Consider the following 27,648-nt stretch of genomic DNA (forward strand, 5'->3'; position numbering starts at 1 on the left):
CAGTTATTTCCTTTTAAACTCATTTTTCTTGCACTTGTAGGTTCAGTAGTATTAGGCATTCAGTGGAGATTGGCAACCCTTAGTTATTTTATTTTGGAGGGTGTTGTACAAATAGATAATTTTTGTGATTATTTGCACCTTTTAGGATTAGCTTTGACAAGTTAAAAACAAGATTTGAATAGTTTTAATTTTTTTTTAAGTTTTTCTTGTTACAGACTAACTCGGCTAACCCTTCTGAATTCTTAATATAAATAGCCATATTTTTAAAAGTGATCACTAACATCAATTACAATTATTGATGCTCAGCATTTTTGAAAATTAGGTTGCCTGAAGTTACTGGAAAATACAAATTACTTAAAATTAGTGACAGCTTTTGAAAATATTGGCCCAAACATGCAGTAGAGACCCCTAAAATGTGTAGTTATAAGGTCAACATCCATAGCTGTACACTTTTTCATCTGTATACATGGTTAATTGGTTGTACCACTGATAAACAATTCTAATCCTCCTACTGCCATTTATGTTCAGTACCTGTATTGGTGTATTTGTACCAATGTAAAATAAACTAATATAGTTGATCTTTGGTGATGAATTACAAGAAAAATCATTTATTGTAGCATGGAGCTTAGAAGTCAGCTAAGGGGCTGCCAGCTATTCTTATTTAACCAGCCTGGGCCAGCTCTGCTTCCCCAGAATTAATTCTTGGCCACATTTGTAAAGTGTGTAGCACGAGGGCACCGTTGTTACATTTCAATATAACAATTAATTCAATACCCAATTCTTGTCCAAAATGGGATTAGAAACCTCTCACCAGCTTCCCTTCTTCCTCCTGCAATCTCCTGATATAATATAGAGAAGATAGAAGAGCTATGTTAAAGCAAGTGCTGTGCAACAATTGAGAAGCTGAGAAGCCAGCCTTAACCCTAGTCATCTACGGTAAATTCACACAGGACCGGCCCGAGCCATTTGGGCACCTCTGGAGCATGGCGCCGCCCCTGGGAATGCAATGCATTTGGCAACCCCTGCCCCTGGGTACCCAGCGCATGTGCGACCCCACCCCGGGCATGCAGCGCATGCGTGGCCCCGCCCCCGGGTGCGCGTGTGGCCCCGCCCTGGGTACACGGCGCGTACATGGCCATGCCCCCGGGCACCCGGCGCATGTATGGTGCCGTCCCAGGCGCATGGAACATGTGCGGTGCTGCCCCCGCTCGGTCAGCCCGTAGCTTGGGCCAGCTCTGTATCCACACTAGGAAATCCACTATGGGGAAACTTCAAAATTAGTCCGAGGCAGGCTCCATTAATGTGGACAGGCTACCTTGACTTAGAGCCCCAGGAAGCACTGTGGAGTAATTAGTTTAAATTACTCTGGGGAATAGTTATTTCAAAATAGCAGCACCAGAGAATCCACACTAACGCTATTTCAAAATAACTATTTCAAAATTAGCATTATTCCCCAAGGGAAGCAGGAGTACAGATTTTGAAATAAGTGGCCCATTTATTTAAGAGATATTTAAGAGCAGGTTGGATAGACATCTACCAGGGATGATCTAGACAGTGCTTGGTCCTGCTCTGAGGACAGGACTGAACTTAATGATCTCTTGAGGTCCCTCCCAGTTCTCGTAGTCTATGATTCTATGAAACACTGATCTTTGGAAATATTTTTTAAAAAATTCTTAATAATTTTCCCAACATTTATTCACTTCCTGGAATAGTATTTGAATGTCACATCTACTCTCATAATAAATTATAACCATTGTTTTCATAAGACATTCATGAACCACAAGGTCTCTACTGAAATTATAGCAGTCTTTACATCCTTGTCATTGTAAGTATTTCTGAAATTGCGCAGTAGCATTTTTCAAGTGCAATGCTATATTTTAATAGCCAGTTAAGATGGCTGTAAAATACAAGCATGAACATTAAGATCATTACTACACTGCTGCAGGAATACTTTCTGAAGAGGCATACCCAGCAGAATACTATTAATCTTAATGACATGTGCTTGCAGGATGGGGAAAGAAGAATTTGCAGATCAGATGAGAATCAAGAGAGCTTTGAAAACAAATAGCTTTAATAAAAACAGATGAAACCCTTGAATTGGTTTTTGCTATGTCCCACAGCAATTTGTTCTTCACAAAACCACTAAGTTGCCTGTTTGTTTTTCCTCTGATTCTGAAAATACTAGAGGATTTTTCATCTTGTGTTTGCAACCCACATGATAGAGCAGAACTCCATGCAGTAGCGTGGACACCGTACTTATGACAGAGGTGGTGGACAGTGAGAAGTACCATGTGGGTTTCACTGAATTTTTTTAAAAGTGCAAAAATTATTAGAAAGGGATAGCAACATGTGATGGCTAAAGTTGCATGATGGGAAGTTGACTCTTTTCTCCCGTTCACCCCAGTGTGACTCATTTCCTTCCTCCCATGTATTGCCAAGATTTCCTAAAACACAGCACGTTGGATGAGGGCAAGTCACACACTGGGATGTCTAATCATTGTGCACCCACTGTGCATCAATAGAGGCACTGCTCATGACTAACCATAGTGCTAATCGAAGGAGCTAAGTGTGCATGTGCACAAGGAAGAGACTGACTGCAATGCTTTTATGCTAACCTAACGCATTTAGCAACAATCATTGTGTGGATATGAGGCTTGTGAATGTGAGATGTGGTAAAAGCCAGTTTCCAGATTTTAGGGTCATACTTAATACCTTTGCTAGATCTGTGATACCTTTGTCTTTTCATGCTTTGATCATGAAAAAATAAACATGAAATAACAAACAAAAGTTTGTCTTCTTCACCACCACCCTTCTCCCCCCAATCTTTCATGTCTAGCATGCCTGGAAAAAAAATTATCTATCATCACCAACCTTTCTTCCTTTTTTAAAATTGCCCTCCCCACTGAAATCCATCTGTTCTTGGAGGTGTTCCAGATGTATTGTAAGTAGAATGCTGGTTTTGTCCCGCTGAATGATAGTTAACAATTTTAGGGCCAGAGAAAGTAAATGAGAATGATTCTCTAGCCTTCTGCCTACGGCAGTCAACTAGAGTGTGGGAGCCTCTAGATCCTGCTCCCAGGACTGTTTTATTATTTATACAAAGCAGAACAGCTTCAACAGGAGAGATGGAGAAACCCCCATATCAGTATATTCCATATCCCAATGGCAAGAGCACAGTTTTACAACATGGAAGACCCACATTCAAATTCTTTTTCAATATCAGTGTCATGGGGTGAGCACTTACCCCCATGATGCCTCCTGCTGGTAGCTCTGGGGAATTAGTTCTTTAGTCCACTGCATACCTCCTTCTGGCTGGTGTCTCACCAGTCCATGTTCCATGCTGTCTCCATTCAAACTCTGGATCCCCATCACTCCCAGACCATGGCATGGCTGTGTCCATTCCAGTGATCTCTCATTCCTATTCTGAGAGGGGGGTTATTGACAGTCCAGTATCTCTGCTGTCACAGTGGCTGACTGTGGACTCCAAGCCTAGCCTCTCACTTTGGGGCAAACCACAGTGTGACCAGGCCAAGAAGGAAGGGGGGGGGACTCAGGTCCAGGAAAGGGTGGGGAGTACCCAGGGACCTTCTAGTGGCAGCCTTGTCCTGCCCTCCTCTACTCCCCTTCACTACCTTCTGTTCCCTGGGCCACTTCCCCTGTGACCCCTTTGCACCTGCTGGCCCTAGTGGTAAGAAAGACCAGCAGCCTAGCAGGTATCAGGCCTCCCTCTTCTAGCTGCCCTGAGTCTGCTAAGCACTGCTCTATCAAAGGTGCCTCTCAGGGAGCCAGGTCCTGCATCTCCCCTGGTCAGGGTCTAACTCACTACTCTCTGATGGGCAGCTCCTTTATACAAGGCTGCCCTAGCAAGCTACAGCCTGAGTGGCTTGTTGAAAGCCTCTCCCTCATTGTACAGGGCTCTGTGCAGGCTCCCCTTCACCTGCTTTAACCCCTTCTTGGCAGTGTGGGGCAGTCGCTCCACCACAATCAGGCAAATGGAGGAACTGCATTCAGGCATCCCACATTCCAATTGAATTCTTTCATCACTCTGCTAAAAGCTTACTGTTAGCTGAACATGGCAGTGCTGTGACTACACAGTTCATAAGTTCTTAGACCCCACTCAGTTGAGAGACATTGGTAGTCTGAATGTAAAACGGGGGGCAAACATAAAACAAATGGTATTACAGTACAGGAGTGTGGCCCCTTTAGCTAGTTATTTGCTTACACAATAGCTTTTTCTAGATTATAAATAATGTACTATGAATCCAGCATCTTTCCTAAGTTGCTGATATTGGAAAGACCAACATGATTTCAGTGAAATATTGCAATAACATGAAGTGTACCTCCAAAAGAATTAATTACATTTAATAAAAAATATCATTTTGGAGCTCTCTCTAATCATTTTAAAAATGCATACACATAGTATATCCTTCAAGAAGGAACACCAATATTGGCAATCAATCAGAAAATGTCAAAACCAGAGATTCAGAACATTACAGAATCTTAAGTGTTGATTAGGCAGTGATTGGTATTTCATTTTTTAAAATGCAAAAGGGGTGCTGATTGAATTACTCTTTAGCAGACTACTTTAAAAATGTAGATTGTGAACATTTTTTTTTTTTTGGCTTGACTTCTGTGGCTTGAAACAAGGAGAAAGTGAAGAGTAAAAAGGTTTGGGGAAGATATGAGAGGAATATATAGTTCAATTAGAAATCAGCTTCTAAAATAATAGGGGGCTGTTTGCATTTAGACTGTGAACATTCCCCCTGCTGTACCCAGGTTCCTCCAATGGCTCTGTCACTTCTGCTGTATCTTCACTATTGTGAAAGCTTTCTTTGTAACTGCAGCAAGTTTTAATGACAATAAAATTACAGTTCCTGCTTAGCATTTTTTATAGATGAGCTTGAGCTATGACGTGGGGAGTTTGCATCTGGTTTTTGTTTGTTTGTCTGTTTTTTTTTAATTTGGCTCATTTCTCATTGTTTTAGATCCAGTTTGTCCAACAACTTTGTACAGTTGCTTATCCTTTTTAAAAAACTTTTGTGTTAATTATTCCACGAGCTCAGAGGTTTTCTTTATTCAACAGATGCGCTTTAGACAGACTACCACTTCTGTTTTAAGGGAACTCCTTTATTAGCCTCTATTATTTGCACAACGGCAATGATTCAGAGTACTCTCCCACTGGCCAGCTTGTAAACATTGACACTTTGGGGAAGGTCTCCTTTCCATTTACTTGCCTTTCACTGCAGAGAGGCTCCCTTAAGATCTTTCCATGCCAGAAATTCTCTTCTGCTAGTGCCAAAGAAACTCTTTTCTCTACTTGAAGGATTTTGTTATTTTTCAGAATGCGTGCAATATTATATAAATTCATTCTTAGGACTTGTTACACAGTACATTTTAACATGAATTGAAAACTGTGTTAAAGGGATGCAGAAGACTTTATCTTCTACTTTTTATCCTATCGCTCCTCAGATGAATAGCAACTTTGGAACCAGTTCAGACACAGAGTATAGCCCGGGAAGGAGCTCTAGTAAAATTTGGGTGGAAAGGCTCTCCAATCTGACCAGAAATTCTAAATTCATCCTCTCTGTCCCAGGTTACAGTGGGGTGGAACCGTAAGATTCTCCCTCATAAGGGTCCATAGGCAATCGACAGTATCTACACTTTGCCAGGAAATGAAATGGAAAACAATTCTATTGCCAAAGGGAACACGATGATAACAACCACAATGAGTATGGCCATGAGAACACAGATTACCTGGATCCCTTTCCCAAATGGCATTAGCAAAATCAAACTACAACTTATCCAGGTATACAGAAATGAATCATTTAACGATATCTCAGACCCACAGGATCTTACTGCCCCCTTAAGGCTGGGTGTGGAAGGACCAGCCTCCCTTTGCCTGAAAAGCCTTGGAGCAGGTGGCATGTGAGATATCTAAAAGCAAACTTAAACAAAATAAAGAAGCAAGATATAAATGCAAAGATAGAATAGAAATAAAGATTTAGTTTCTGACCTGAAAAGATATAACACCCCAAAGTGGGCCCTGTCAGCAACGGTTGATGCAGCAGCCCCGATCTCCCAATTTCCTGGGCCTACATAGTCTTTTTGGCGCCAAAGTGTTCCAGATGTTCAACCCCTTGCCCATAGTTGGCGTGGTACTCTTAGTTTTCTGTAGGTGCTATTTCTAATTGGAGAAAATACTGGGGGAACTCATGAATATATATCAGATGTGACTGATACTTTCTTGGGTTCCATCCCAGAGTGGCTAAGAAAAGGCTGGAACTTGTGGTTTTGACTCAGAAATCTGTTGCCTGATTTATAGGAAATACGGAATGGCAGTTACCCACAAAATTAGCAGATTTTGTTGCTGATTCTGAGCAGAATTAAAAGATAACCTGTCACATCAACTGCAAAACTCTTGTCTTATACATCTTTTTGAAAATAACAAGAGAAACATAAATATTAACCATTACCAACTACCATATTCCTGCTATAACCAATCATACAGAAAATTAATTCTGCAAGTACCTGGAGTTGCCAGTCTATTTAAATCTATAAAAAAAACCAGAATAAGATAGGGCAGATGCAATTTACCAGGCCACAAAGGTGGTGATAAATATTGGCTATAATGGCAAAGAATTCTTAGGAATCCATGAAGGAATGCACATCCTTTGCCTAACCAAAAGAGTCAATTTCCTTACAATATTTCCGAAGGTTTTTCTTTGGCAAACGGTAGCTACAAGTATGAGGTCAATTTGTTCTTACTGCAAATTATTTCCTTTTGTTTTGCCATCCACAACAATATACTATGAGTTTAACAGAACAAATGGATAACCAGTTGCCAACGTCATGTAGTTCACTCACTGTGAAGTGCCTCCTCCTGATTGCTCTGGGGATTAGCTCTATTCAGGTACGATGCCAGTTTCCTTGTCCAGTGGGGCCTCTTTGCCCTCAGATTTGGGGTATTCCTTCTTCATGACTCAGCCCCCCCAGCTAGGTCACTGCACAGGGTATCAAAATCCCACTGGATCAACAGACTATTTACTCTTCCAGTCAGTCCTCCAGTCCAAGGCTTGGTCCAATGTTGCTTTCCCTGCACCTGGTGGTGTAACCCAGGCCCACCTGCTTTTCCAGGTTCCACTCTAGGGACCTTCTATCTGGCAACAGTGGTCTGCTTTCCCTCAGTCTCTGTTGCTCTTTCTTTGGACTACTTCCTACAACTTCTGGTACCCCCCTCTTTGGGTGTGCCAGCTCAAATTCCCTCCTCCCAGAGAGTAAATTCAATTCCATAGTCTCAAACACATCTCCCTAATCCCAAAGAGTGACTGCAGCCTGCTTCTTTTCTAGCCCCTTTCTCAGCCAATTTCCTGGCTTTATACAGGATCCTGCTTTTCCTTCTCATCTGGATTCCATTTTGCATCAGTTCTTCTGTCCCTGATCGCCTTGCAGGTGCAGCCTTTCAGGTTAATTACATTCTCTTCACCAGCTTGTGTGAGGTGGACACTTCATTGCTCCCACCCCAAAAATGAAAGGGGATACGAACAGAGTGAGAAAGGATGAAGGTTTAGATGTAGCTAACTTTAGAGAGTGAAAACAGTAACCTCTAGCAGAGTGAGAGTTGTAGGAAGTGTCTTAGCAATGTACTGACTGTATTCCTTTCTGTGTAGGTGCTTCTTGACTAAATTAAGCCCAACCAAAGCCAACTTAGTCACCAGTAGTAATTATTAAACAAATCCACATTTTAGAGGAGTGGTTCTCAACCTGAGGGTATATAAAGGTCTTCCCTGGGGTACATAAACTCATCTAGGTATTTGCCTAGTATTATAACAGGCTCCAAAAAAAAAACCCAATTAGTACAAACTGAAATTTCAGAGAGACTGAATGAGAATATAAGCACTTTTTTCCAGTAACAGTGTGCTGTGATGCTTTTGTATTTTTATGTCTGATTTTGTAAGCAAGTAGTTTTTAAATGAAGTGGAATTTGGGGATAGTCAAGATAATCTGACTTCTGAAAGGAGTACAGTAGTCTGGAAAAATTGAGAACCACTGGTCTAGAGAAACTCTTTGTCAACTGCTTTTGGTGCAGTTTCTGTAGGAGTCTCTGCTTCCTTCTAACTAGTCCCTTTCAATTCACTTACAGATAGACCAGTCCATAAACTATATCCATAAACCATAACCATAAATCTATATTGAATCCGTTATCTTTTAACTTCCGGGGACAGCTGTCTATTTTATTTCATTGTCAGTTTCTTAGAGTCAGCCTGACATAGGGATGTTGTAACTCAGGCCTTTCTACCTCTCTTTTCCTGTTCCCTCCTTTGAAGGTGCATGCTTCCAAAAATGGCAGTTCTGGTGGCTTTGTCAGTGTAATTACCTGTAAGCAGCGGAGACTCTAGCCTGTGCTCAGTGTGGGGTCTGCAAACACCACTATACAGTCTCACTAAACATATAATCACAGTTACTTTTATCAAATACAGTAATTGATAAGGAAATTATCAATTGATTGCTGAAGAAATTATTGATAATAGCTGTAGGCAATATGGCAGATGGGAAATGTATCCATAGTTTATAGATACTGGGAGTAGAAGTCATGCCTGCTAAAAATCAGTAAGTATCTGAGCTAGCATCGTACAAATTGTTTCTCCTGTGCTTCAAAAGATACTACAGTATCTACAGCAGCAAGTGTCATCTATTCAGTAATGTCATGGAAATAGCCATAATTTGTTTACGCACTGTGACTACCCGAGAATGTTGAAATGAGAGATGTTTTTGTGAGGATTACGTAGATAATGATACAAATTACCCTTGCTCAAAAAGCATGAAAGACATTGAGAACAAGAAAAATAGCCAAGCCATACAACTGTGGAAATAACTGCTGTGACTACAAAGATTAAATGTAAACAATTTCTGTTGCTTGTCCTTGATAGTAATTTTGTATTTTTGGTTGCATTCTGTTTGCTTTATTTCTATCTAGGAGACATGGGAGACACCATTACAATAGAATCCTCTCCACATCTGTAAATATTAATTAATGTCTGCACAAACAAAATATTGCATCAGAAGGAGTTGATGTTCATTCACATTCAGTAGGACCTACGTGTTTTCTGAACATCCCTTTTACCAGAAACAGGATCATCTCTAAAGCCTTGGAAATCCATGGATATCCACTTTATATCTGCTGGTATCCTTACCTGTGGTTGTGGATGCAGCTATCTGTGGCTTATTTTTGCAGTTATAAATGCATATGCAAATTTTGTATCTAAAGCCCTACAGATTTGCAGATATTTGCTTTATATCCATGGGTATCCATATCTGCACACGTGGATATAGCTATCCACTGCTCATTTTTGCAGATATGGATGCAGATACAAATTTTGTATCCGTGCAGGGTTCTAATCCTATCCCTCAAAACCAAGAACTTTGGGCAGAGAGCTGACTGTCTTTGCAAAGGCTATTTGACTCTCAGGACTTCATAGTTTAACTCTAGGCCTTAGCTACTGCACTTTAGACAGCATGCCTTTTCTAAGACTCATTACTAAAGACCTTTAATCCTGAATTTCAGCTTCATACCCTGCAATTGCTGCTGTTTTGAGGAAGCTGTTGCCCTTTAAATAAGATCATGGGCTTTCAGGCTTGACTTACTGGGTCAAAGCCCTTAATAAAATCAATTCCTAATACTTTCAAGGTTGAGGTATCCTAAAGATTTTATATAATTAAGTTGCCCCGGATTCACCCTCTGCCTAACATAGTCCAACAATACTATGAGGTGTAGTTACAACAGTTTCCAAATTCTGAGGTACTGTTCTTGTTCATTGAGCTCTAGTATGGTTCCCCAGACAGTTATTGAGAGAGACTTTTTATCAGATTTCTATGTTAGGACTGCATTATAAACCAGTTGTTTTCAACCTTTTGGGCTCAGGACCCATTTGTAAATATTTATGGTCTGTTGCAACCAAGTAACTAGGCTGAGGGTGGAGGCCCTGGGGTGGTTTTGTCATGTCCTGCCCCCTCAGGAGGCTGGGTCTTGCCCAGCACTCACCCCACAGTGGTGGCTCCAGCAGCTCCTATGCCATGGGGCTGGCTAGGCTTGATTCTCTGCTCTGTGCATCTGGGGTTACAGCAGCACTTGGATTTAGCCCACCCCCTCCCCCCCGACTGGATCAAATTTGTGAGCTGGCTCTGGGGGTTGCAGTAACATTCACGCAAATATTGGCCTACCTAGATTCCCATCATGATGGAGGCTGGACCTGGAGCAGAGAGATGAGGCCTGTGGGACTCTGATGCTTTCTGGAAACCCAGTTTTGGATCCTGATCCAGGGGTTGAGAAACCCCTGCTGTGAACTATCTTTGAGATTAATAGCAGGGTCTTAAACTGCTTTCTGAAAAGTCTTGGCAACAGTGGACAGGGAAACCACATTGATCAAAGAAAGCCTGCTATATAACAGTACCTGATACAGCCATGTTTAAATATTATTGTAGTTAGCACTGACTTCTTGTCAGCATTGATAAGGCATTGATGCTCAAATAAGCTTCTGTGCTTCAAGACACATGTCTTGAGAGAGCTGGTATTCCTGTCTGCAAATCTTAAATATGGGTGTCTCCGAAGTTGTCTTTCTTTAAATAGATTGGGTAACAACAATATTTCTCCCTAACTAAACACTCATGAGGCTATGTCTATACTGTGCTGTTTTGTGCAAGAAATATGTAAATGAGGCAAAGCGTGGAATATCGCCGCACCTTATTTACATAATAGAGTTGGATGCCTTTTGCGCAAGAGGCTTTTGCGCTAAAAGGAGCTGTCTACACAGCTCCTTTTTGTGCAAAACCCCCTTTTGCGCAAGGGCCGTTCTTCCTGAAAAAAATGCGGAAGAACGGCTCTTGTGCAAGAGGGGGTTTTTGCATAAAAAGGAGTGCTGTAGATGGCTCCTTTTTGCGCAAAAGCCTCTTGTGCAAAAAGCGGATGCTCATTAATTATGCAAGTGAGGTAGGGTGATATTCCATACTTCACCTCATTTGCATATTTCTTGCGCAAAACAGTGCAGTATAGACATAGCCCCAGAGCATTGCAGGAGAGCCTGCATGTCACCAGTATAACGGGAGGCAGACGAACCTACCAACAACGTGTTATTCCTGAACCATTGTTTTCAGACATTCTAAAGTTAATGCTGTTGCTCAGTCAACATAATCATGTTTTTATTTCCCTTCATTGTGCAGAACATCAACAAACATGGGCTATGTAACTTTTAACAGTGTCAATTTTAGAGTCTTCCAACACAAAAGCAGACTTATTTAATCCATGTCTCGCTATCTTATCGGCAAAGTAACAAAATGAATGTCAAGTTATTCCTGAACTGGGTGTAAGTAGATAAGACCATTTTCAAGATAAAGTCTGATTTCATTTTCTATGTTCAAGTTTAAACATAATCAATTGTCAGGCAGTTTTTCAAGAAAATATTTCCATTTTAGATGGATTCTGCTTTGCAACTGGGATCAATTTTAAAATGTTTTAATCAGATATGAGGAACAAAGCTAACTGATGTCTTTCTCCCTGCCAGAATCATTTGTGATAGCTAAGCAGATCTCAGAGTGACAGATTGCTCTTCCTGCCTCCATTTGATTGGTAACATGTTATTAAATATTTTAACAGAACAGCCATCTCAACTTAAGAAGCAGTGACCTCACAGTACAAAAGTTAGAAATATAAATCATCTTCCTAATCTCTGTTAATGTGATACACAGCAAATCCTTTTTTTAAAAAAATCACAATTAGACACGATCTTCCTGGGAGTCAGGTTTGTGAGCTCTCTGGATGGATTTCAGTCTGTACAAACAGTTTTGCCAGATTATGTGAGAGTGTTTACCATGTCTTGTGAGTGGTGTCATATAAAAAATTGTAATCATATTAGATTTGTGCTTGCTCCTGCAACCACTAATATGAACGTTTGCAAGATGAAATGCTGTTTATTTAATTTCCTAGAAGTTGCAAATAATGTGTCTATTCTTTAAGCCATTGGAATAATATTTAATAACGTAAGGTAAACTATAGCAGTTAAATACGAAGTAACAGACAGTTTTTGGTGGATTTACTTAATAATTGTATGACTAGTTATTTACACCAGATCACCAAAGCCCCAATCCTGAAGAGGTTCAGAGGGCACTTGTACTTGACTTCACTGGGCTCCATGTGGATGGAAAGTGGTCTGGTGTTATGGATGGAGCCCATTGCAGGATTTTGGTTTAAATCGTTTAATTACTTAGTAAACCTAATATGAAACTATTAGATTATTTAGGGCCCAGTGATACTGGGGAGTGGTGTGGAGGAGCTACTGAAGGGAATACAAATCATCACCTTTTAGATTGTATCCAAATTCTTTGGGGGCAGAAGGCAGGCCGACAGGACTTCCTCTTTCACTGCACACCTGCAGGTTCCACTACCAATCCCCAAAGAACCGCAGGAGATCATAAGGAAACATTGCCAGATAACACCAGCCCACCTGAAACTTTGTTCTATCTATGGGAAGGGTAGCATTCCACTAGGCAGGATAGCATGATTCACTGAATGTGGCATTTCTCCTGTCTGTATCTCCCAAAGGCTGTTTTTATAAGTCTGGAATCACTTCTGCTTGAATAAGTGCAGGGACAAAATCTAGGCCTAAATATATTCACTTTGCTATACATATTACTATTTCTGTTGCTTTAAATTCTTAAGAAAATGTATTGATTTTAAGTAATTATTATTAGACACAAGTAGACACTCTTTCTTTATGTATCAGTTATTAAAAAGGACTCTATGAATTCCAACAAACAGTTAATATATTGTTCTAAGCAGTCACTGACCAGTAACAAGTAAATGTATTACATGGTTTTATTCTTTAAAATCAGTGAATAATTTTCTTTTTGAGTTGATACTTGGCCACAGCCACAGAGGAAGTAAATGCGAGAGCCAATAGTAAGGGAAGGGCAAATGTAAGAATTTTTAGCCTTTAGTTTTGTGCTCTAACTCTTTTTTGAGCCAATATTGTAATTAAAATAAGAGTGCGATAAAGGAAAATGTTCTAAAGTACTTAATTGTTGGGTTAACTAACGAGGGTAACTTGGTCTCCTGCAGTCTTTAAATTCATAACCCCAATTTTGGGAGATCTGAATCTCAGGAGTAGGGATGATGAAATTATGCCTCTGTTACTTGAGTCTCAGAAGCTTGAGGTCTAAGGCCCATTCATATTCTTGTGTGTCTGTTAAAATGAGCATGCAGGGAGCCAGTTTGCATGTACAGTTGCAATATAAGCATATGCAGGGAAGACACACACATTTAAGAGAAAAAATTGACAGGAAACTTTAGGCTAAAGCTTTCAAAAAATCAGGTCCTAATGGGCTATTCGTTTATTCTTACAAGGTTGATCTAGCAGGTATTTCCTTCTCCCCCCTACCGTGAGTAAGTAAGCTTTTTCATGTGAAATGCGTAGGATCAGTATGGTATGCTACATTGACTCAAATGTTTGCCATGACTCACAGAGTAACAGTACAAGTCAGGCTTGAAATTATTTTCTCTCTTTTATAGTATGTGTGCTAGTGGAAATATGACAGTATGTTTTGATGTATGGTTTTTAGGGACATGCAAGTCATTATTAATTATCTTCCTTTTCAAAATCAGCTAATTGTGAATAATTAGGAGCATTGATTTCCTCTTTATAGCCACAAGAGTTTTCAAATATTCTTTAAAATGACAGAGTAGTTCAGAAGAAAATATAATTTTGTATTCTGTTTTCAGATGTATTTGGACAAATGTAAGTTATAGAAACTAAACAACATTTAATGAGAAATGTCATACATGTCTTAAAATTCTCTGCATCCTGACACTTGAACAGTATCTAAATGTATCCTTCTCTGATCTTTTTCAGTAAGCATATGCATGTAAAAATCCAATATAGGAAATATTCTTTAAAAGTCTTAACAGCAAAATTGAAGGCAAAACAGCAGATAAGAAATATTATTATGGGTGTTGAATATTTACTTTTTAGGCAGAATAATGTGATAATGTATTTTCCGGCCTTTATCAGGATCACAAAGAGATTAGCCTTTATTGTGATAATGCACATACCATACATTATCTGCTGTATCTGTAATCTTACTGTTTACTATATTCTCGCTGCTATATTTGAAGATGTGTCAGTATTTGTGTCATAGTACCTCCTCCCAAATCCCAGTGGCATCAAATACAAATATTTATTCTAGTCCAAATGGCAAATAAATCTCGGCTGCAGGCAAATTCCTTTCTGGCTGTCACAACCTATGTGCACTCCAGTGCGGCATTTGATTTTTACATCAAGAGTCAGGGAGAGAAGCAATGAGGAGGAGGGATTGGATTGTTTGTACACAGATGCAGAGAGCAGAGGAGAGAAACTGAGCTAGACATACCCAGAAATATCCAGAAAGCTTGTCCCTTATGAGAGGGCTCACCCAGGATTTGAACTGTCATGGGCCTTGGATGCTTAAGATAAGCTTCGTGTGTCCAGAAGTCTGTAACACACAACTTAGTATATGTAATTTGTCTTCCTCTGATCCACATAGGACATGCTACAGCTGTCAAAGAAAGAAACACCACTTAGCAAGCAGCACAGATATAAGATGCTACCTCAGGCAGAGGCCATTGCAAGAATCTGATCTTGAGATGATGAAGCCATAGATAAAAATTCAAGGTCTGCCTCTGAAATGGAGAAGGTCTGACTTCACTTTAGCTTCTACTAGATGTACTAATAGCAGCTAGGAATCAACCAGGCTGACAGATTATGAACCCTCTCAATCATTATCCTGTCTTCTCTTCCTGGTTGCTTACTCAACCAGAGACATAACCATAGGCTTAGCTGGCTCAGCCAGGTTGCCTCTTCCAGACAAAAAGTAACGCAATTGACAGCTCCACTTGCGTCAAAATTTATTTTTGAAATGTATCATCAGCCTACTGAATACATTTCAACCCTGTCTCCTAAGCAGCCCCAACAACAGCCTCGTGTACCTAAAGAGGAATGATAGGATGGAGCCCTGCAGAACCCTACATCTTTAATTAATAATTATATTATGGAAGCTTTGGATCTAAAATGAGGTGGAAAATATATATAGGAGCTATAGCTAAAGTCTGGCTCTCTTCTGAAAAATGGCTCTGCAACAAAAGGACTTGTGGTGTTTGTGGGGTTCTGTGATTATAAGAAGAGTTTTTGTTATTTCCATAGTAAACATGTTCAATGTATAACAATATGGAATTAAGGAGCTGTGATCAGAGGTGTTATCCCTGCTCAGGCTAGGCACAGGCCAATCTCCTCAAGGAAGAGAATCTTGGCTGTAGAGTGCTCCCTGTTAATCCTTCAAAAATACTTTGTGCACTGCCTCTGTTGCCCATCTGCAATTGCAAAAGTGGCCATCGCAAAACCTCCCACAGTCTGGCTGACCACACCCTATGGTTCAATCTAGCATAGCTGTTTATACTGGTCAGCATACAGCTTGAAGTTTTAGAAGACTCTGGGTCTAAACTCCGGTAAGTATGTGTTGGCTCAGCAGTAGGATATAGACACACAGTGGCAACCTAGTTCTTCATCTGAATAGATTCTATGGCCAAGAGTGAAAGAAAAGTAGAACAACTGTTGAATAGTTGAAAATGTTAATAAACTAGTATCTTCAACTATTATACAGTCAAACTATCACTTTTCTACATTATGGTAATTTCAAAGGGCGTCCTTTTCAACTATAAGCATTGAACATCTGTCTTAATCTCCTCAAATTGAGAAATAGCTGAAGATCATTACATATGTCATATAAATGTCAGATACTAAGGAAGATAATTTATGCTTTTGAGTTAAGAGAAGAACCTTAGAAAGAAACATAGTGATAGGATCAATTAGATGTTTTTTTCAGTTATACTTTCCCAATTCTCAATTTCACAAAGAGCCCTTTCAAATGGTCAAGGGAAGTCTGGTGTGGGAATTAGAGATGGCAGTAGAAGTAGATCACTCTTGAGAGTACCGCAAGCTCTGGTGAAATATTTTGTGAACCGTAAAATGTCTTAAACTGAATTTTTTAACATTTGTTTGATTGTTCCTCTAAGTGGATACCAAATTTAGCTACATTATATTTATGTAGCTTTTATTGAAGTAAAATGTCAAATAAGCAAGGATGGAAAGAGCTTGATAATAACAAATGCAAACAATGGGCAGTATAAACATACTTTAGTATGAGGAACAAGACTAAGTGACATTTACTGTGGCGGAGGTTCGTAGTATCTCAGGGTTGAGTATGTGGATCATGCTAGATGAAAAATTAAAATATGTACAGGCAGTCCCCGGGTTACGTACAAGATAGGGACTGTAGGTTTGTTCTTAAGTTGAATTTGTATGTAAGTCGGAACTGGTACATATTGTAGGGGAAACTCTAGCCAAACATTTCTCCAGAACTCAGTTTTATTCTCCCACACCTCACTTCCCTCAGTCCTTTATTCTCAAGCTGAGGTGTCTGCTGAGAAAAGCCACTCCGCGTCTCCCTGGTCTGCTGGGGGGGGGGGGCGCTAGCTTCGCGTCTCCCTGGTCTGCTGGGGGGGAAGCAGCTAGTGCGGGGTTGCCTCACCCTGTTTGTAAGTAGGGATCCGATGTAAGTCGGATCCATGTAACCCGGGGACTGCCTGTATAGAGCAGAATCATTATCTAAGCTTCACATTGAAAGCCCATAACACATTGAATTGAATTTATTTTAAAATTTGAATTAATGTTGTAATTTAATTAATTTTTCGTAAGCAAATTCCCCAGACTAAAATAGCTAAGGGAATCAAAGACGCAACCTATATGTCAATAATGCAGTCACAAAAAATATAGTAATTACAAACCTAACAAGCCCCATCCCACCACTATTCGCATGCCATAAAGCATGGTATTTCTCTTGTCACAACAACATGGAATGAGATGGTCATTGGTGCTTGAATTAATGGATTAAGAGAAATATTAAATGAGGGTGGTTGTTTTTTTCTTTTTCTGCAGCACACTGTTTACAATTAGCTATGTCTCTGGTTATTTATGTTGCTTCCATAATGGTGGTATCTGTCAAATCTAATCAGTCAAATGGTATCAATCAAATTACCTCGTGTTAGTTTACCAGTGTTCTTTTCCTCAGTTAAGTGGGATTTGATGAACTAGAAGCCCATTTTATAAGACTATATCACACTAATGTTGACAACTTAATTGATGTATGACTGATATAACTTTGCCTTTCAGAACAAGCGAGTGAATATAGAATGATGACATTCCATAAGCTTAGAGTGATGTTGCAGAGGAGCATTCTTAGCAATGCTTTTGGCAACTGGGTACAGGAGCATTACCTTCTCTGGTCTGAAGAGGTACATCTACACAGCTGGGCTAAAGTTGGAATAAGCTATGCAACTTCAGCTACATCAATTGCATAGCTAAAGTCGAAATAGCTTAACTTGGCTTTTGGCCAAGTAGAAAGGAAAGAGGAAAAAACTGAGATGAAGTTAATTCCCTTGGCTATGTCTACACAGCAGGAAGTTGAAGAAAGAACATTCTTCCTTCGACTTCCCTTACTGCTCGTAAAATAAGGGTTACCCTGAGTTGGAATAAGAAGTCATCCAGCTCTCCATTATTTCTAAATAATGGCTTACTGTGTAGATGTGCTCTTTGTTATTTTGGAATAATGTCAGTTATTCTGAAATAACGCTGCTGTGTAGACATAGCCAAGGGGATTAACTTCATCTCAGTTTTTTCCTCTTTCCTTTCTACATGTACTTCTGGGGAAGGCTTTGAAGGTAGCTGCTTTTGAGACAGATGGTGGAGAATGTCAGTGGCTCTACAACCAAGCTAGGCTCTACAACCAGGTTGAATTGGACCCTGACCTTGGAGGGTTTGTTAGTTTTCAATTGTGTTATCTTATTCACTGTCTGCTCCAGTTTTCAAAATGGATCCATAGCTCCCCTTCCTCCTATGCAGAATAAGCAGCATAACAGCCAATGAAAGTCTCAGTTTGGTAACATTAGACTCTACCTGTTTTCTCCTCTCCTCTCCTCTCCTGAAATTAAGTGACAGACTGTAAACTTTTATTAAACATTTGTATAGGGAGGAACTTCTCACCCTCTCCAATATGCTTTTATACCAGGCATTTAATTGGTTCCAATGTAGGAGGTTACAGGGCTCCCTACGATATAACCCATAATGTGGGGTAGATGCTCCTCAGTCTATCTGACCACCCCACAGGATTTAGCTTTTGCTGAGCCCTAGATCCTTCTGATCTCTTTACCTCTGTAACCCACACTGGAAACAGACCACAAGTTGCAACAAACACACAACTGCAACCCAGTATCTTAGTACTAAGAACATTTCTGTTCAAGACACTATGGCTTGAAGGTGCTGCAATGAAGGAAAAACAAAATAAAACAAAACAACCTTCCCTGGTCCTCTGCCTGTTGATCATGGGAGAAAATTCCTTGCTGACTCCATAAAAAGATGATTGACTAGATCTGCAGTATCTGTCAGGCTATGTTCCTATTCCTAGCTTGAGTTAGACTGGCGATGAAATAGGCTTCACATGGCCCTGTGTTTGGCTAAACCCTAGCTTTTGGGGAATGCTGGCCTCTCCCCCAGCTGGCCAATGGTGTCAGAGATTCCCAGAGGGAGAAGCTACCTGTTAATCTTGCTAATGTCTCCCTTCTTTGGGGGACTGTTTCTCTGTTAGCCCCAACAAGTTCTCCACCATTGGTGGATGTGGCATTTCTGAGCTTAACTGGGCTCAGCTGCACCTGATTGCATCAAAAGAGTGAGGCATCCATCTGTGACATGGAAACCCTTCCCCCCCCCCCCACCACACATTGTTCACTGGCTAAAGGAGCCACTTCCTCCTAGGTCTGGGCACCCCTGTGATGAGGTAAAGCAGCATGAAATACCCTCCCCAAAAGGCAAATGATCTATATCTCTGTTCACACCCATTATTTTCTATATTATATAGGGACAAGCTAAAAATGTCTGTAGTTAATAAAGCATCAATAAGCAACCTATAAGAATGGTCCCAATGTAACCAAGATTTATAATGAAACCCATCTATGATCAAAGTCTGTATTCTTGCCAACACAGTGATACACTTGAAACATGCATCCACACTTGCATTCATGCAACGTCATATGAAATAAATGTAAATGCTGGCTTAATCAAAACTAGAAGATGCATTAAAATTATTAGTCATTTTGTATGACAGCATTTAGTTTGCACACAAATTATTTCTGAATCGAAAGTGTTCAAGAATGTCATTTTGTATGACAGCATTTACTTTGCACACAAATTATTTCTGAATCGAAAGTGTTCAAGAATAAAGGGTTTGCTTTCTGATCTCAGTTCTGTAAACAGTTTTTGTGATATTATCAATTAAACTTACATTTTCAGAAAATTGCCAGCAAAGGTCTTATAAGGTTGTCATTAATCTTTTCCTTTAGACATGAATTGATGTAAAATGGTTATCAATTTAGACCATAAAAGGGGGGGAGAGAACGTAAGGGATGCCAAATTTACAGGCTATCACTGCTCATGTTGCACAATCTCAGTGTATCATTTTGTCCAGTCACGTCTGTCCGGATATCTTTCCCAAGACTTGCAGCCATTGTTTTCCCTGACAGTTGGTTTTATGGATCATTATTGCTAACTCAGTTTTGTTCCAACTCTTATGTCTGGTTCAGAATTTATTTTAAACCCCAAGTTACTATGCAACCCCTCCTAGTCCTCATCCTCAATCAAAAAAAAAGTGATGGCATAAACACTGATTTTGAATTGCTTTGCTTTCATACAAATATTGTCACTACCTTGGCTTCCTTGAATTTAATCATTGTCCCTGACATTGCAGAAAGAAATACAGGACACTAAAAATTTGATTTAACTAGACTGAAACTCTATTAAGTTGATCACCTGGGAATTATCTGTAAATAACATGTCCAGTGCAGACCATCCTTCCTTTCATAACCCATACCACAAGGAGTGGGGCTCTGTCCTTGGTTCCACAACTCTTTGTCAGCACCCCACCTTCTGCACCATTAGCCTCGTTCGAGCACCATTACTGGGTCTCCACTGTCTCCTCCTCACATGGACAGGGCATAAGGGGTTATCTTCTTTTGAGACATTAGGAGTCCCAGTTCTATTCCCCACTTTGTTTAGGACATGCCTTCTCCTATTCTGAGTTCTTCACTTTATCAGGAATCTGGACTTCCTATTGCATGAGTAATTGTGCTAGATACCAGGCTAGAATCAGGAAGCAAGAGTCAAGGTTAGAGTCTGGCTGGAGTTGGAGACTGGAGATTAGAGATAGTATCAGGCTGAAGTCCGGCTGGGATCAGAAATCAGGAGATAAGGTGAGGTTTGGAGTCACAGCAGCCTTGAAGTCTGTGTTGTAGCCCAGACAACTATTTGGGGCATCCTCCAAGGTTATATATGGTACGTCTAGACTACAGGCTTTTGTCAACAGAAGTTTTGTCGACAGATACTGTCCACAAAGCTTCTGTCAACAAAGAGGGTCTTGACTACATCCAGTTCTGTTGACAACACAAGCTGCTTTGTCGACATGACAGTGTAGATGCAATAATGCCTTCTTTTGACAGAACTCTGTCGACAAAAGACGTTGTTCCTCGTAGAATGAGGTTTACAGCCGTCGACAAAACTGCTGAGTACTGTCGATGTTATGTTGATAGAACTCAGCAGCAGTGTAGACGCAGGTATAGTTTTTTCGACAAAAGTGAACTTTTGTCGACAAAACCCTGTAGTTTAGACACACCCATAGAGTGTTTGGCCAATCAAAGGGCTGCAGGATACTATTACTCTGGGTCTCTTTGGTGGCATTCCTTGCAGCATCTTCTCTCCACAAGGCTCCCTCTGACACTTTGAAAACATCACCTGTCTCATGCTCTGCAGACCTGGGATTTTTATGTTACCAGGCATTTGTTTTCATCCAGTGTGTAATAAATAACTCATCAAAGAAGGCAGTAGCCCCAGTGTAGTTGTTTTGGGGCAAACTCCTTTTTGCCATTGAAGTTTTCTTACAGAAGACATCCTTTTGTCTCCTTCATTGTTTCTCCTTGGTGACAAAAAATGATTCAGGACAGTAAATCATGTTCCCCTCCCCAATCATAAAGCCCTTCTTATTGACTCAACAGCAGCACAGGAATATAAAGTGTTCAGAAATTAGATACAACTTTATTTTAATTCTAAATTCCACAATTCTAAATTAATTTTACGTTTATAATTAAAAACTATCATCATTCATTTAAAATTCATTGGTTTTCAGATATTATTCCTGATCGTTCTCTTTCTAATTTATCATTTTGCAAGTCCTCATTAATTAGCCTGTTACATTATTTGAGAGCACGTTTCTCTAAAGAGAGAACAACTTTTAAAAATACTAGGAGAGACATAATTTCTTTTACAACTTATTTAATTCATTATAAAACTTCATCTCTGCATTCATGCAGATGACAAAGGCTTTTGGTATTAGCAGTAACATCAATGAGTTTTATTGCTCAAGCAATAAGTCATGTGAAAATCATAAACTACCAAGTGTCAGGGAGCAAATCTTTTTGTATTGTACCTCTCCAGGTCAAGTTCCAGTCATCGCTAAAATGTTTGTTTTTATGACTATTGAATACAAAACATTTTGAAAATAGAATGAGTGATATACAACTAAGATAGCATTTGCATTTATTTTCTTTGTTGCAGCAGTAGTTAAGGTTGGGGTGTCTCTGAATCTCACCTTATGATCAATTGTTAATAACTGCTTGTTCAGCTGGAAGTTCTCATTAGACATATGATTCTAAGAACAGCAAACCGCTGTTATGAATTGTTTGGAGAGCCTATAATAGATGTTTTTGAAAAAAGAAACCATAGATATATTGTCATACAGGTCACAAAATGGGAAATAACATTTTAGTACTAATGAGAGCAGTGATATGTGAATGTAAAAAAATAATAGTAGAGAGAAGATAAGTAAAAAGTAAAGCCTGCGAAGTTTGACATCTGTTTATTTTCCCTTGCTGTTCTACATATTTTTCTGTACTTTGGCATTATCATTTACTAATCATATTACAATGCACTATTGACAATACTCCAGAATTTTGAGATATTTTGTGTGGTTCTTCATCTAGGAATTTCACAGGTTACTGGTGTATCAGTATAATCAGGGCTGGCTTGAGCCATTCCTGCGCCCCGGGCAGTGGGTGAATGACACATGTGTGGCCCCACCCCATGGCGCGCTACGCACCTTACAGCTGCGATCGGGCACATGGTGCCTGATGGCAGCTCTAAGGGGCGCCACGTGGCCCCCGGGTGCATGGCACCCCTTACAGCTGCCATCAGGTGCCCCCTATTGGTTGGCGCCCCGGGCAGCTGTCCAGCTAGGTCCCCCCTTAATCCAGCCCTGAGTCTAATCTTTCGTACACCTGTAATGGCTGAGTGCTAATAATTATGCAAACCAGAATTAAGTTCAAAGAGGCATTTTTCCTTTATCGCTACCTATTCTGTTCTTTTTGATGTGATAACTGAACAGCTTATACATTCTACAAGGGATTTGTTCTTTTCTCTCTCTCCATCCCTGGCATTAAGCTGTTTTTAGGGACAAAAAGAATATTGAGAGATTTATTTCTGTACACAACAGATAAAAACACATGATTCACAGTATAATCAAATGCTATACTTATGGTCAGGAAAAAAAACTTTGCCCGATGGCACATTGTTCCTTAAATGCCTAGCCTAAAATTTATTCCACTTAGTGGTATTGGCCACTGTCAGAGATAAGATATCAATCTAGTTGAACTACTGGTGGTCTTATTATCATATGTGCAATGTGCCTCAGGTGACACATGACCAAGATTCATTACTGAACTGGCCTGCTAGTTGTATCATTAGCTTCTCCAGACTGGGTACTGGTGGAGATTGCAATGGAAACTCTGAGCCATACCACTAGTCTTGATTCAATGTGGCAATATATTCTTTACCTATTTCTGTGACTGATCTTCCAGGAAATATTGGCAGTGCAATATAAAAATGCACAGACCCCCTTAAGTTTCATAGTATACTATTTAATATTAGTAAATACTATAAAAAACTATCCAAAAGGTTAATGAAACTACATAGTGCCCTTGCCTTCTTTAATAGTATGTATGGTATTGTTAACAACCATTTCTTTCTTTACTTTTCCAGGTCTGGGCTTCAGTATTGCAGGAGGGGTAGGAAACCAACACATCGCTGGAGACAACAGCATTTATGTTACTAAGATAATTGATGGAGGCGCAGCACAAAAAGATGGACGGTTGCAAGTTGGAGACAGACTTCTTATGGTGAGAGTGACAATGTATACGTATATATCTGCTGGAGACTTCAGTTGTACAGGTTGAACCTCTCTTGTCCTAAACTCTCTGGTCCAACAACATCCGTGGTCCTGCTGGACCACGGATGTTGCCGAATCAGAGTCCTTGGACCAGAAGCTCTAGAAGGGAGCAGCTGACTGCAGAGCCCCAGCAGCCTCAGTGTAGCAGAACCTTGGTGATCCTGAGGTTGAAGAGCCCTGGCGCCCCAGGCTGATTCCTGGTGGCCTGGAGACAGAGGAACCTAGCGATCTGCTGACAGAACTTGGGAGAGCCCAGAATCCATCAGCAGAGGGGCTGACCTCCCCTGGTCCAGCAAACTCCCTTCTTCAGGACCATGGAAATTCAACCTCTATTGGAAAACCCTACTTGTTTTTATGAAGATGGGCCAAGGAGTCTCATTAGTTTGATAATCTTCTAACTCATAGCAAAGTATTTGTACCTACTACAGTAATTGCAAATATTTTACTTCCTACATTTGGTTACTTGCTAATGCCAGGTCAAAAGTTCTGGAGAAGTTTACAACAAGGTTCTAGGTTAAACTGATTGCCCTGGGCCAATCCTACTTTTCAATTTTCTTAAAATTATTGAAGTTAGAAAAAAGAAAAGAGCTGGTAAATCATCCTCTCCTCCTACTGGTCAGTGGAGAATTGTTTTCTACCATATAGTAAGACTGGTCCACATGCTTATGGATCTTACTGTGAGGAATTCTCCTTAATATTCTCAATTTCACCAAAGCACTGTGAACAATTTCTATCTATTCATCCCCTTACTTAATGAACTTTATGGGGGAAATCCTCACCCGATTGAAGTTAGTGGATATTTTGTCATTAATTTTAGTGGGGCCAGAATCTTATTTGTGGGGTTAGGTTTGGTGAAGAATGCGTCAGCCCTCATATCCAGGAAAATCTGAGCTGTACTGTTATTAGCAGAACTTGTCCTGCAGTCTGTATCTGGAAAATTAAATCCCATAATCACACAATTCCCAGTAATATTTACTTCATTAAAATCATTAAAGTGGTCTTTATCCATATCCAGATTGGGTCCTGGTGGTCTGTAGCACACCCCATGTGGTATCGCAGTGAGACTTTTACTGGCTTTTCCCCACAAAGTGATTGCTGATGGTGATGTCCTTTTTGTTTTTATACATTTTTCATTTTTCATAACATGCTGTGTATGTTCTTGATCACTTTCAATGTTTTTTTCCTTGGGAGTAACTGTCAGTTTATGGCCTCTCATTCTGCCTTGTGAGAAATGAGTGAAAGATTCATTACTTTCCTTCACTCATTTTACCTTTCCTGTCAATAGAACATTACCCTTGTCATCTGATTCATTGATCTCTTGTTTCTTACATACTCAAACATTTCTTGTATTTTTCTGCTCCATTCTATGTTCATTCTCTATCTTTGCAGTTCCCATAATTTCTTTTTGTAACGTTATTAGAATCTGTAAACTTTCTGATACTCATTAGTGCTTGATTTGTTTTGCGTTGTTATCTGATGATAGTTATATGCACAAAGCACTTTCACTACCCAAAAAATTCAAGTAAAATGCATTAAATAAAGTTTTAAACATCAAAATATAGCTCCCATGAAACCAAAACCAAAATTGAAAAATGAACACAATTTGATACCATATGAGCTCTTAGGGTATGTCTACACTACAAAGTTAATTCGAACTAACGGACGTTAGTTCGAATTAACTTTGACAGGTGCTACACTAGCTCTCCACTAGTTCGAACTTAATTCAAACTAGCGGAGCGCTTAGTTTGAACTAGGTAAACCTCATTTTACGAGGACTAAGCCTAGTTCAAACTTACTAGTTCGAATAAAGGGCTGTGTAGCCCCTTAATTCGAACTAGTGGGAGGCTAGCCCTCCCCAGATTTTCCTGGTGGCCACTCTGCCCAACACCAGAGAAACTCGTATGCCCCCCTCCCGGCCCCGGACCCCTTAAAGGGGCACGGGCTGGCTACGGTGCCCGTGCCAGGTGCAAGCCTGCCAGCACCCAGCCAGCAGACCCTGCACCTGGCACGGCTCGAGCCAGCCACCCGATGCCCCCCAGCCCTCCCCTTCTTCCCGGGACCAGGCTGGCGGCTCCCGGGAGCTTGCCCGGGACCGCAAGAGGCGGGCACCTTCCTGGTCTAGTGCGGACATCGTGGACCTCGTCCACGACCTCCGCACTAGGCACAGGAAAGTGGCTGTCTGGGGCAGGAGAGCTGCCAGCCTGGCCACCCAGGAGCAGGTGTGCATGAAAATCAAGGTGGTCCACTGAGACCCCCGACCCTGAGCCCTGAGCTTACAATGGCTGTACTGGGTCAGACCAAAGGTCCATCTAGCCCAGTAGCCTGTCTGCCGACAGCGGCCAACCCTAGGAACCCCGGAGGGGATGGACCGAAGACAGTGACCAAGCCATTTGTCTCGTGCCATCCCTCTCCAGCCTTCCACAAACAGAGGCCAGGGACACCACTCCTACCCCCTGGCTAATACCACTCCATGGACCTAACCTCCAACACTTTATCTCACTTCTCTTTAAACTCTGTTCTAGTTGTAGCCTTCACAGCCTCCTGCAGCAAGGAGTTCCACAGGTTGACTCTTTGCTTTGTGAAGAACAACTTTCTGTTACTAGTTTGAAGCCTGCTACCCATTCCTTTCCTTTGGTGTCCTCTAGTCCTTCTATTATGGGAACTAATGAAGAACTTTTCTTGATGCACCCTCTCCACCCCACTCATGCTTTTATAGACCTCTATCCTATCCCCCCTCAGTCTCCTCTTTTCTAAACTGAAAAGTCCCAGTCTCTTTAGCCTCTTTTCATATGGGACCTGTTCCAAACCCCTGATCATTTTATTTGCCCTCCCCTCTCCCACCCTCTCTCTTCCCCTCTCCCACCTCCTTTTCCCAGTCTTCCCCAGTTTTGTTCAATAAAGAGAGATTCTATTTTTGACCACACGTGTCCTTTATTTTGTACATCAGGAAGGGGGGCTAGGGAAGGGTAAGTGGAAGGAGGTGAGGGAGGAATGGGGTACGAGCCCCCAGTGGGGAGGACTTGGCTGGCTCTGCAGGCTTCTGGGGGTGGAAGCTCTCCTGCAGCCCCCCAATTGCCCCGTCTCCCCAGATGGCAGCCTGCGGCAAGTGCAGCCGGGCTGATGGCCGAGTGCTGTGATGTACCCAGTGTGGGCACTCAGGGCACTCCAAGCCAGGACTGCTTTGCAAGCGGGGCACCCCTGAGAACTGTCTGTCCGGGGTGGGAGTCGGGTCCCTTTAAGCACAGCCCTCGGCTAGCCTGAGACAGCAGCTCCACGCTCTAAGTCCTCATCTGATGCCCTGCTGGCACTGCTTCCGGCTATCCTTAACCCCAGTTCAGGGTCCACTTAATGTGGACATGCTAGTTCGAATTAGCAAAACGCTAATTGTTGTTTAGTCTGGATCCGTTAGTTCGAATTAGCTTAGTTCGAATTAGTGCTGTAGTGTAGACATACCCTTAGTGATTCTATGATGGCCCTGCATTTTATAAATCCCAATTACTAGCCATGTGTTTTTGCACTTCCAAGATGTAATGTATTAACCATTATTATTATTGTTGTTATTGTGAAACCCATACAAGAGGGCATCCTTATTAGGCAGCTCCTATTTTAACAATATATCATATCTAGTGAGTACATTTATCTTTCTCCTTTTTTTAGATTAGTTCTTTTAAAAATCTGACTTTTGTCTGTGCTTTGAATGGTCACTTGTGCCAGAATTTTTAATTTTCTTCACATTATTACCATGCAGGGATCATCAATAACTAAAGTAGAAACCAACTACGAGTGGGTTTTTTTAAAAAAGTGGCAAGTGAAAAACAGAAGTTCACATTTATCAGATATCAGAGGGGTAGGCGTGTTAGTCTGAATCTGCAAAAGCGGTGAGGAGTCCTGTGGCACCTTATAGACTAACTGAAGTGTAGGAGCATACATGCATCTGACGAAGTGGGTCTTTGCCCATGAAAGCTTATGCTCCTACGCTTCAATTAGTCTATAAGGTGCCACAGGACTCCTCACTGCTTTCACATTTATCAGAGAGACACAAGGTCCACACTCCAGGCAGCCATGAGAGGAAATCTGACTTGAAAAAGCAAGCATCATGTTCCTAAAATGCAGATATTAAAGACTCTGCTTTACCTTTCAATGATATCCCATGCACCTTTAGTTTTATATCTAGTTCATTATTACACCCTTTTTTTCTCCTCCCTATTTGCCTCCATTTTTTCTCTTATTCAATTCCATGTAGCACTT

The 27,648-nt window shown here is 40.8% G+C and overlaps 1 protein-coding gene across 16 annotated transcripts in view; it reads left to right on the plus strand.

Annotated features, from left to right (window-relative positions):
- The window catches only part of DLG2 (discs large MAGUK scaffold protein 2), a 1,584,089-nt gene that overhangs the window by 1,140,301 nt on the left and 416,140 nt on the right, over positions 1-27,648 (plus strand). For all 16 annotated transcript variants that reach the window (XM_075919430.2, XM_089775764.1, XM_089775765.1 and 13 more), the window contains one exon: positions 23,214-23,350. In XM_075919430.2, the coding sequence (XP_075775545.1) occupies positions 23,214-23,350 (137 nt within the window). The remainder of the gene's footprint in view (positions 1-23,213; positions 23,351-27,648) is intronic.

Source organism: Pelodiscus sinensis, chromosome 1 (assembly GCF_052426305.1).
Source record: "Pelodiscus sinensis isolate ZL-2025 chromosome 1, ASM5242630v1, whole genome shotgun sequence".
Classification (NCBI taxonomy): Eukaryota; Metazoa; Chordata; order Testudines; family Trionychidae; genus Pelodiscus; species Pelodiscus sinensis.